The sequence below is a fragment of the Scomber scombrus genome, chromosome 5, assembly GCF_963691925.1.
Source record: "Scomber scombrus chromosome 5, fScoSco1.1, whole genome shotgun sequence".
In the NCBI taxonomy this organism is placed as follows: Eukaryota; Metazoa; Chordata; class Actinopteri; order Scombriformes; family Scombridae; genus Scomber; species Scomber scombrus.
In genome coordinates, this window is record NC_084974.1 from 26497242 (window position 1) to 26509441 (window position 12200).

At 38.5% G+C, this 12200-nt stretch overlaps 1 protein-coding gene across 1 annotated transcript in view; it reads left to right on the forward strand.

Annotated features, from left to right (window-relative positions):
- Window positions 1–12200, forward strand: part of si (sucrase-isomaltase) — a 68324-nt gene that overhangs the window by 13401 nt on the left and 42723 nt on the right. Inside the window, exons 12-16 of the mRNA XM_062418773.1 lie at window positions 4083–4196; window positions 4676–4760; window positions 5448–5565; window positions 9212–9383; window positions 11983–12099. Of these exons, the coding sequence (XP_062274757.1) occupies window positions 4083–4196; window positions 4676–4760; window positions 5448–5565; window positions 9212–9383; window positions 11983–12099 (606 nt within the window). The remainder of the gene's footprint in view (window positions 1–4082; window positions 4197–4675; window positions 4761–5447; window positions 5566–9211; window positions 9384–11982; window positions 12100–12200) is intronic.

Sequence of the window (12200 nt, forward strand, 5' to 3'; positions counted from 1 at the left end):
TCATCTGTGTGCTTTTACGCATCGTGCTTCAACATCTGCTGCTGTCAGTTGGGTCAGTTTGGTCTGTAAATACTGAAACATCACAGTAACTACTGTCCTGAAATACTTCTGATCAACACACAATCCTTTTTCCGTTCAACATACAGCATTAATGGGTCATCAATAGTCTATCTATTTTCATGAGCTGCTAATACACCTGGAGCAAGCAGTGTGTGCTTGACACCACTGTTTATAGGACATTATAGTTCATAAGTGTGGACGCTCACATCATTATTTTTCATAGTTATAGTTATTGTTCTTAGTGTGGATGGCTCTGTACATACTTATATAATCATATCCAACCTCTCTCTGTATTTTACTGGTATATCAGACACACCCCTCTTTTCAATGCAAGAAAAATTGCGTTTAAGGTGCGTCTTATACACTGGGTTTTACGGAATGTTAGGTTGGTTAAGGTTGTTACAGTCACTTGCGTGTAGATAGTGTAACAGTGGTATGCAGACACTCTAGAGAGCATACAGTAGACACATCATTAACCCATGCATTAATTCCACTTTAAAGTTGTGGTTTAATTAATTATTAATTACTCAATAATGCTTTTGGCACAAGTTTGGCCCTGAGCACCAATGGAACATTATTAAAATATGTTAAAAATGTTGTTGCTGAGGTACAAAATCACAGTTTAACTCCAGAGAGGGCACAGTGTTTAATTCCTGTAATGTGCAAAATTCTCATACAGGAAACTGTTACTGGGTTAGGCATAAATTGAGTAACATTATCACATTGGCTAAACAGAGATAGCTATCAAATGTGTCCAGAACCTGGTTGATTCTCTGAATCATATCATTCAAACTGTGCTGAAGGCTTCTTATGTGTTTTGACTGTTGGACCCGTTGTATTATACAATATATCATGCAACACAAACATGAATATATGCATTTTCTTTGTGTATATGTGCGTGTGTATTATTTTGTGACTGGTTCTTCACAAACTCAATCAAACTATAATATTCCCTAATGGAAGTTTAAGCCTCTGGTAAGTTATTTCTGATCCTTTTCACCACAGAACATGTGTTTAACAAGAGTAGACCAAAACCTAGTATATGGATGGATCATGTATGAAACACTAGAGTGCTTTAAGTTTGAAACAGTGGATGCAGGAAGTGGTGACACAACAGCACAACAGTGGACTCACAGTACACTCTGCATCCACTTTACTACATGACACACATGACACGTCCAATTGATTAGGTTTAGGCTTGAGGGGTGAGATGTTTGGGTCCAGGGTAAGAACATTAGTGGGGGTGTGTTGTGTTGTGAAGTGGGTGTGACTTCTAAGTCTGCAAGACTGCAATTAGACTCTTCTCCAACAGCTGGCTGAGATGAGTGATGAAGGTACACCACTGGTCAACGTTCAGGGGCCTTTGGTTGACCAATGGCATAACTTCATCACTCAGTCAGTGACTCAGTCTCTCAGTCAGGGACCAACATTCACATTTATAGGGCTGAAGGGTGGAGGTGGGGGGTAAATGTCTGTTGCTCCCATCCTTTTATAGTTGTTGCTTTTGATTATGCACATGATTAGGCCCAGTCCCTCTCCTAATCGCTTTTTCATGCTGCTTATAACAGGTCAAACATATGCATTGATTCTGCATTACTGTTTAATCTTAAAATGTTCTGCATCACTGCATCACAGAATATTTGTGTGAGTGCATGTGCAAGAGACAGAGAGAGAGAGAAAAAAAGTCTCTGTGTGCATCTGTGTGTATCCGTTTCTCTAAATGAGAAGCTATTCTTGGTTGTTTATGCTTTATGTCTGTGCATGCATATGTGTGTGATTATAATTGATTCTAGTTTATTTCCATATGAATGCATGTGTCCTGGTTATGAAAATAGTGGAGTCTTTGCAAAACGACCTTTGCAGTAGCTGTGTCAGTGGTAAGGGAGATATGGTGACAGGCTGGTATTTATTCTGCTTTTAAGACAGCTAATTGCTTGCAAAGATAAGGATAAAAGCTTTTTCCTCGTGGCCCATATGTTGCAGCGTGCAAGTTAATCATAGCACGACCTCATTCACATAGATGAACATTTCTGTTAAGAACACAGAGTCAAACATGGATTGGAGTAAACAAAGCAGCAGGGAGAGAAAGGAGTTTATGTTGGTTTAAAGGTCGGAATGACAGACAGGAACATGAGCAGAGGAAAAGACAGGTGCAGGCAGACATACAGACACAAATAATAGATTAGAGAGAAATGTAAAGGAAGACAGACTGGCTGTGTCTTTCCTAGTTGTAGAGTGACAAGAAGGTACACAGGAAATCAGCCATGGTGAGAGACAAGAGACAAAAAAGACAGATTATCTGACAGCACAAAAAGAGAGAGAAAAAGTGGAAGGTAGCAACACTCTGAGTAGAGGCAGGCAGAGGGACTGATAGAAGAACGAGACACAGATGAAGAGAGAAAGGGTAATGACAAAGAGTGACAGGAGAGCGTAAAAACAGACAAACAGACATAAAGATAGAGTGAGATATGCAGCTACAACTGCCAACAGATTTTTTTTGAAAATGTTTACAGGGGTGTCAGTATTAGTAAGGAGCTGGAGACATCAGAGAGACCAAATCCAGAGTTGAAGTCAGAAATGACTGGAGAAAGAACGATGGATACTGTGAGGGACTATCAATAAGTTCTGACCTTGGAGTCCTGACCACCTGCCAAAACCATCTGCCTATAAATTGTTGTATGTGTGTGTGTGTGTGTGTGTGTGTGTGTGTGTGTGTGTGTGTGTGTGTGTGTGTGTGTGTGTGTGTGTGTGTGTGTGTGTGTGTGTGCATGTGCATGTGCGCACGTGAGCATACATAAGCGTGATTCATGTCTTTGCTACAAACTGGGTTGTAAAGTTATTGGCAGTGGAAGGTAAAAGATAGCTAGAGTGGAGCAACCTTGAGATTTAATATCTACTGTGTTCTACAGAAGGGTTCACACACATAAAATGCACACATACACACATACATGCAGGCACACACAGAATATCCACCTTTCTCTGTGGATTAATCATTTTTCTCAATACATATCATTAAGGACGACTCCTAACACGCAGTCACGTCTAGAGATTTCTATTGCATTATCGATTTATCCTCTCCTCTGTTCTCTTCCTCAACTCCGTCTGTCTCTCTTTCCCTGTTCTCCTTTGCCATCACCCTCTCATCAATCCCCCCCCCCCCTCAATCTCTCTTCTGTTCTTCTTTTCATGGTCATTTCCCCATCTTTAAGCTGTTTCTCTGACATTTCCATGGAGGCCTATTTTTGCTTCTGTGGAGCTTGCTACACCTGCACCATCTCAGCTGATCATGCTCCATTATGTTGTTCACAAGAACAGTATTGAGGAGGCTAGCTTTGTGCTCAATTGCTCAGACATGTGGCAGACACTTTTAAATATATATCAAATATTTTAGAAGTCCTGTTAAAACCTGTAGATGCACGAGTGACTGGACCCTACACTCTTCCATAAGTGTGTCAAAAATGACCCGTGTTAGAATCAATGTGTTTTTATGCCACTTCTGTCATTTTGGTTAAGAATAATAATTTGTATTATATTTTGTATATTTCATGTTTGAAATATTTACATTTTTCACTTTTTTAACATGTTTATATAATCTGTGTGATCCACAAAATATATATTCCTGACAGTCACAGTTGATAAGAACCAAAGATTCCCCTTTAATTCCATAGGAAATAAATGCGGGTCATTCTTGACCCACTTATGGAAGCTTGGGGTAGTAATACAAAACATGTATAAAAGGTAAGTTAAAAATGTAAATGGCATGATATCAATAACATGTTTTTTGAGGAATAGCTGGAATATGAAATGATAACAACTGTTCATTACGAAAATATAAGAAAACAACCTCAACGGGTCATTTTTTTTTTTTTTGAAACACTGCATTTAAGGGTTAAAAACATTGAAGCATTGTGCTTTCCCAAAACAATATCTGAAATATATAAGTAATGTAAAACTAATAGTGTACTTATAAACAAACACCATCTTACATTCTCATTCTTTCTTTCTCTCTCTCTCCTACTTAGGTGTGGCCAGGAGAGACTGTATTTCCAGACTACACCAGCCAAAACTGCATTGACTGGTGGGTTGACGAGTACGACCGATTCTCCAAGGAGATCAAACACGATGCCCTCTGGATTGTAAGTCAAATTTGAATAGATGAAATGAATATCTGTGTTCACTAACTGACCATTTTGAAAGTAACATTACTCCGTAGCCAATTACTGTACATGCACACAGGGGCAATGGGCTTCGGTTTTTGTAATTTTCGGTGGCAATTACTTCACTGGGGGGTGAACGGCAAGGCCAATAAAAAGCAACACGCAAGAAGCGGACACAAAAACAAGCTGAAATTCATATTAGACTGTTAATGATTCCTCAGCTGAAAACTTGGACTTGACTCACTCATTACTCAGACTGTTTGCAATACACATACTTTTGCAATATTTAACAGGAAGAAAACAGACACGTTTGAAGCAAATAAATCCCCCATTTCGGCATGCTTTCACTTTCTGGATATAGAGCACCTTTTATTGTAGTACAGTATAACATAAATAAATGTACAGTAATGATTAGTTAAGGTGATGGATTAACTGTTTCACATACATACACCTTGCAGGACATGAATGAAGTGGCTAATTTCAAGAAGGGATCAAATAAGGGGTGTGCTGATAACAACCTCAACTACCCTCCCTACACTCCAAGTAAGATCCGTCATTTCTATGTTCAAAAGTAATACTTATAAATACTTGTCACTGTTATAATGTTTTATTATCAATAACATGTTGCATTTCTGCCGTGCTCTTCAGCTCTACTAGGGTTGAGTCTCAAAACTTTGACAGCCTTGTTATTTCCCCCCAGCTTACACAAACAGTTATAAATACATTTTATGACAATCTACTCTTAAGTTACTGCAGTATAAAGAAACAGAGGACGGCAAAGGCTTGTAGCTAGTAGACCAAATGATGTGCACAAGTTGATGAATTAGTCACAATAGCTCATAAAGTAAGTTCAGGTCCAGAAAAAAACTCATCGAAAATAATAGATCCCTTGTGAACATTTTTGAAAATGACTCTTCTGCCATGTCTTTTATTCTGACTGTATCCCAGACAGGATGATCATAACTGGAAAAGGCTCCCCTGATGCCACCTTTTTATTGCTCTCCTCCTTAGTCATCCTCTTCCTCCATTGCTCTTTCTGTCTCTCATTTCCTCATTGTTCCCACTTCCTATTGCAGTATATATCAATGTCTTTCTCATTTTTTTCTTCCCCTTCCATTTTTTTTTTTCATCACTTTCCTTCCACCACTGCACCCTATATTTTGTATTCATTCCATACTTCCTCTCACCTTACCCCATCTCTTTACCTTCTTCATCTTTTCTCTACCCCAGAGATTCTGGATGAGGTGATGTTCAGTAAGACTCTGTGTATGGATGCCAAGCAGGCCTGGGGGAACCATTATGATGTCCACAGCCTTTACGGTTACTCCATGGTGCTGGCCACTGAAAAGTGAGTGCGTTCAGAATCAATGATAGAAGGAGTTTGGCCAGCTTGTGCTATTTAGGCCAACTTGCTGCCACCCCTTCAGAGCAATGAGGCATAGGGAGACTCAAAATATAGTATAACAAACAAAGTGTTTTTAAATCAAACATAAATCACAGGTCATTGAGCGATGGCCATAGAACAGAGTTTTAGAGCTGACATGCAAAAGTTCAACAAATAACTCATTTTGATGCGGTGCAGATGCCCTCCTTTGAATTATAGCCTGTGACTCTTGCAGACCAATTGCAAATTGGATCCCATGTGATAAGTGCAGAACATATTTTAATAAACCTTAGTCCCAGGATGAGTAAATGAATGAATTTCTCATTTGGGTCTGGTGCTAAAACAGTTTCCCCATTTCTTACAAAAACCTAAAGAGAGGCATCTATATGAATAAGCTATAATCACTGATATATGGAAATTGATGAAGCATAAAGTGCATAAAGTTACATTCATGAAATTGTACTGGAGATACATAAGCAGGGCACTGATAGGTTGGTAGAGTTATAATGGATATCTGCTGGTTGGGTGCACAATGACAGCTTGAGTGCAAACATTTGGCCTGTAACACCTATATAACCTTTCAGGCTGCATATGTATAATGCCATGTATATCGTGGATGCAGGTGGAGGTGCATGTTTTTGTATATTTTATATTCAAATTATGCTAATGAATCTAAATCCCATTAAAAAGTGCAACTGACCATTTCACATCTCAAACTCATAATGGTCGGTTTAAAAAAATCAAAGTTGATGGAGCAGAATCTGAGATATTGGGTCAAATCAACAAAATGATTACGAAAAAATAATAACAAATATGAATAAATAATTCACAAAGCACCTGCAAAGGGTGAAATGTAACACAAACTGTGCTGCCAAGCAAACAGTATCATGGGGATCCTGTGCTACTTTCATGTATGTAAATTTGGTAATATTCATACATTTGCCACAAAATTGTCCCTTTTCTATGTAAATTAGTATTGTTGCAAAAACAGAGCCTGAGTCACGTTTATAGCTGTAGCCTATTCTGATGGACATTTCAATAGATTGTGTTATTGATGTGTAATACTAGAGAAGTAAAAGAAGCAAAATACATGAAAGTGAGTTTGTGATTGTAAAGAGCTCTGTGTGTGCATACCTCCACTGATTGGAGACACGCAATTTGAGGCTTTTGTGCTCTCTGCAGTTTTCATTATGGAACAATCTGTGTGCTGAAATGTGGAGAAAGGCCTCAAACACTGGAAACCGCTTCGCTCACTCAAACAAATGCAAAAAAAGGGAAAATTACACTCAGCTGCAAATCTTTATGGGCGTGTTTGTGCTGCCATATCATTAGCGCAAAATCTTTCTTGAATAGGACCTTGAAACAGGGCAGATTGCAAGTGCTGCACAATTCATGGTGCTATTACCAGGTACAATCCATTCTTTGTGGATTTGGCCCATTGTTTTTTTTATTCTGCAAATTGTAATTCCTTGTCAAATCCTGGTGCCTACATTACCCACAATTCTAGTCAACCGGTGACAGTTCAGTCAGATATTTGGGTGTGTTATGCTGGTAGGGGCCAGCCTCAAGCCACTAGCCCAGACAGAGGTGAGGAGTAAGCTACCGATTAAACTCACTTCTTTATTACTTCAAAAACACTATTTAAACCTGTAGTCTTTAGGCCCAACCGACATTACATCAAGTAACATTACTTGATGTAATTTATTGGACTTCAGGTAGCTTCCTCTAGAGCCACAGAAGGCTTTATGCAACTTCTTCTACATATGCAGTACTCTGCAACAGTTCAACATATTAAATGTATCAGCTCACTTCCCCTCTAAGATACATAAAGTGTGAGACACAAGCCTGCTTGACCTCTGTACCTGTGGGTATTGAGTTAGCCATTTTTTATCTATATTACAAAATCATAAAGAAGCATTTCAAAAGGGGGCCAGAAGAGTCCCCTAGAGAACATCTGATTTGTCCTCCAAAGGCTGGAAAGACAGGCACATGACAGTTTTTGAGGAAGTCATATATATCTCAGAACAGAACATTCTATAGTCTCTTCACCCTCAGCTAGTCATTTTACACTGAGCCAGTGTCGGCCTCAGTTGCCAGAATTCTAATGTGCACTAATGGTGATGGTATGGGAAATTGCATCAATTAGAAAGCAGCACGCACCTGCACTAATGGGTTTTAGGCTCATGGAAAATAACACTGTGTAAAACTAAAAAATTGCAATGTGCATCCCTTGATGCAGAGACATACTGTATCATATTGAGGGTAAAAGTTTTTTTTTTAAATTAGGAGATATTGTGCCTGAGAAAGACAATATTTGCCTGTGTTATGATTCTCAGCAATATCTCACAAGGGATGGCTTACCCTTTTTAACTTAATCTAAAAATGCATTCTTATATTATATTATGATATTTTCAGCTATTTTTTGTGTGAACAACTTTTTTATTGAACCACTGCAGGATTCTCAGCTATTTTATACTAATTAATCACTGCCATGAGCTTTCAGATGTCACTGTATTGCATTTGAATAAAATGCCATTGCAACATTTCCCTGAATGTAGCCTCACTATCTGCAGAAGAAGAGCTTCCATGACAATATTATTATGGCATTGTGGTGTCATCTTTCTTTTCTTTCCTTTTTTTTTACTACAAAAAGTGACATTGAAAAGGTTACCATGACATTTGGCTACAAGATATCCTCGGGTCAGCCTGGATGCAGGGATAAAGAAAGCCTTCTCACATCCATATTTTTCACATACAGACATTCGTGGTATATTACTTGTTTGTAATATGCTAGATGGAATCATATGTACAGTCTAAATTAGTTTAACAGTTGCCCTATTTTAGAAATATAACCATTTTCAAATGTTCTAATACTGTGAATATTTGCCAGTGGAGCCCAGGTGTTAATTGTAGAAAATATAAACTGACTGCATAGTCAATACAGAGGTGTATTATTACCATTATTACCAGTACCGCTGACATAATACACATATAGACATTGATACACAAAGAACACAAAATGCATGCATGATAGACAACATATGACTTATACATACACATACACACATACACACATACACACACACACACACACACACACACACACACACACACACACACACACACACACACACACACACACACAAACACACACACACACACACACACACACACATGCACGCATCCATATACACAGGAAACCTTCTGAAGTTGACTTGCTGAGTCACTCCTTTGGTATTAAAGCTAGCTCATCCTTCTTTTGTCTCCTTTCTTAGTCCCCCTTTCTTTTTCTCCCTCCATCTACTAATTACAATGTATTATTGGCAAGAGACAAATTTTGTAAACATCATCAGGACTTTCTATTGTCATAGAAATCAATATTGTTTCGATTTTCCTCATCAATCAAAATAATAATGTACAACAAAGAAAAAAGAAATGTACTACTAGCTCTGGCTTTGTCCCCATCTAATATCTGTATCTGTTTCTCCCCTGCCCTTTCTCTCCCCATGTCCTTTGTTATCTTAATGACCTCACTCTTTCTCTGTCTCTCTCTCTCTCTCTCTCTCTCTCTTCTGCTTGTTTCCTTGCTACCTCCTCTTCCATACCACAGAGCGTTGCAGCGTGTGTTTGGAGGAAACCGTACCCTGATGTTGACCCGCTCCTCCTTCCCAGGTGTGGGGAAGTATTCAGGTCACTGGCTGGGGGACAACGCTGCCAACTGGAACGACATAAAATGGGCCATCCCTGGCATGCTAGAGTTTGGGCTGTTTGGGGTTCCCTATGTGAGTAGCAAACCTTCATCGAAGGGCAAACACTGTTCTCCGCACACTTCAAGTATTTGAGTTTCCCTGTGGTATGACAGGAAAAAACACTTTGTAAAACCTCACAGTTTTTAACATGTCCTGCCCTTAAAATAAAGGCATTTTATCTTTTCCAAGATGAGTGCCTTGGTGACTTCCTATTTTCAATGTTGTTTCAGCCCTTAGCCAAAGAGCACCATCTTTACAATTTATACAATAGTTCCAGGTAGCACTCCTGCTCTTCTGTTTTTTACACACACTTTGTACCTTGTTGCCATAGCAGGGCTAAACAATGTTGTAATGACTAATCTATTACATTTTCTGAGCATGTTTCCCTCTTAGCTATACATTTAATTATCAGTGTCAACATTTTGGACTGTTTTAGTCTTCTAAAAAAACGTTATCTGTATTTTTTGATGGACATAGAAACATGTATGTATGATGCATGAATTTGGAGGAAAGAAAAACTCTAAGAGCATTCCAAGTGCTAAACATGAAGTTAATCTTTTAGCAAACATTCATTGACATACACACACACACACACACACACACACACACACACACACACACACACACACACACACACACACACACACACACACACACACACACACACACACACACACACACACACACACACACACACAACTTGAAAGTTAGTTTGAGTCTGTCACAGTCCTTAATATTTGTTCAGTTGAGTTGCATGCAGTTCTGGCATTTGAAAGTTTCTCCCTTGCCTTTTTAAAGAGCATTTAGCTGCTAATTGAGATCTATGTTCAGGTGTAGGCATTAAGGCAGAGGGGCAGGCAAGAGAAAGTGTGTCTGGAATGAGATCCATTAAAATGTCTGGAAGAACACTGGTTCTCTTTGCCACAACAGCATTACGTTCAAAAGCATGAACTCCAACACACTTCTAGTCAGTACCCAAGTGCAGTCAGCACTGTTTACTATGTGTGTATCTGAACTGTGCAGAGTGCAAACAGCAGTAAGAAAACAACAGGGAGTCAAACACACACAAATGCACAAACACACACACTCCACCAGCTGTGCACTTCAGGTGGTCTTATAGATGCCAACTGCATCCTGGTGGGACTGTGTCAAGCAGATTTTAGGTTCTTCTGTACGTACACACATGCACACACAAACACACACGCTGAGAGAGAGAGAGAGTAGGGAAAATGGGATTTGGATCGATTCCCTCCCATTGACTCTGTTGTAAAATGTGGCCAGTAGTAAACAATAGAAAGCAAGCAGTCTCAGTGGACTGTCCTTTGACTGAAGTCTCTTTCTTGGACTCCATTGTGTAATTAATGTAAATAAAGATCACTGCCTGCATCTACTGTCTGCCAATAAACCTTGACTGAATTGAACCAACATCAAGAAAGGGATTTTAAAAGACAAATATGTGGCCAGTTATCACATCAATGCCGCTGAAGGAGATTTGTTGTCTTCAGACTCAGTTCCTTGTTTTCGCTCTGAAGGTGCTGGAATTGCCATGCATATACGTAATATAGCGCTACTTTTCAAATTAGTATTATGACATATCTTTCTAAGAAGTCCATGGCTAAAATGCATTATAAACATACTCTTTACAATCTGCTTATAGCATTGTATAATTAATAATAATATTAGATATTCATAACACATTATAAAACATTTTATAATGAATAATGAGGTAAAGTATCATAACACTGGTAATCATAATTATTGACATTTTCTTGCAAGGATCATAAAGTATTATAATTGTCTTAGTTGTGATACATTTTAATCATTTTGAAATGTGATGATGAATTAGTCTAAGTGGTCATTGGGTAAAGTAGAAAGTAAAATGAGAAAAATATCGTTAAAGGCCGGTGCTTTTAGTTAGCTGTGGTCGTTACTTTCTAGAGAGCACCGTCCTGCACTGTGACACTAAGTAAGAACAACAAACAAAATGTAAAATTAATTTATGTGTTTAGTGGGTCATAACAGAAATTGAGTACTCCAATTTGACACAAGTGATGATTAGACATCCGTGGTCAACAGCTCAATCCTTTGGCTGACTGGTAAGCGTAGCTGTCTGTGGTCTGGGAGACAAGCGTTTGAGACCCTCCTTCGCTACACATGGATCACAGTGATTATAATTCATTATAAAATGATTATAATGTATTACAACTACAATAATTGTAATACACTATGATCTTTGCAAAAAACGTCAGAGAGTGACAAGCAATTATGACACTTGACCTTAAGTATCATAATTGCTTAAATACTTACCTTGGTATCATAATATTCACCTTAGTCATTGTGTTATGATTATTATTATTAAGCATTCCAAATACTTATGAGTGCGTATAACTATAAAACATGTTATAATCAGATTATAATGCATTGTAATTATGCTGATACTGCATTATAGACATGGGCTTCAGGGAAAGTGTTACCCAATTTACTGGAATCCACAATGTCCTATTTTCTCTGAGTTTGTCAAATAGCTTGCCAACTGTATTATTCCATACACTGAATTTGACATTTAAGACAGAGATATATTTTTCTCTAAGTTCTAGTTATTGTCAAGCTGTCATCCCTTCATGCTTTTCAGATCGGAGCCGACATCTGTGGATTTTTTGATGACTCCAGTGAAGAGTTATGTCGTCGCTGGATGCAGGTGGGAGCTTTCTATCCCTTCAGCCGGAACCACAACGCTCAGGGCTACAAGGTACTGTAAAGGCATTTTGTTCGACAATTCTGATATTAGACTGTCAGTTTCAGATGTATGTATCACACAGCTATTGTTTGGTCTAAAGTGCTGCAGGGGTA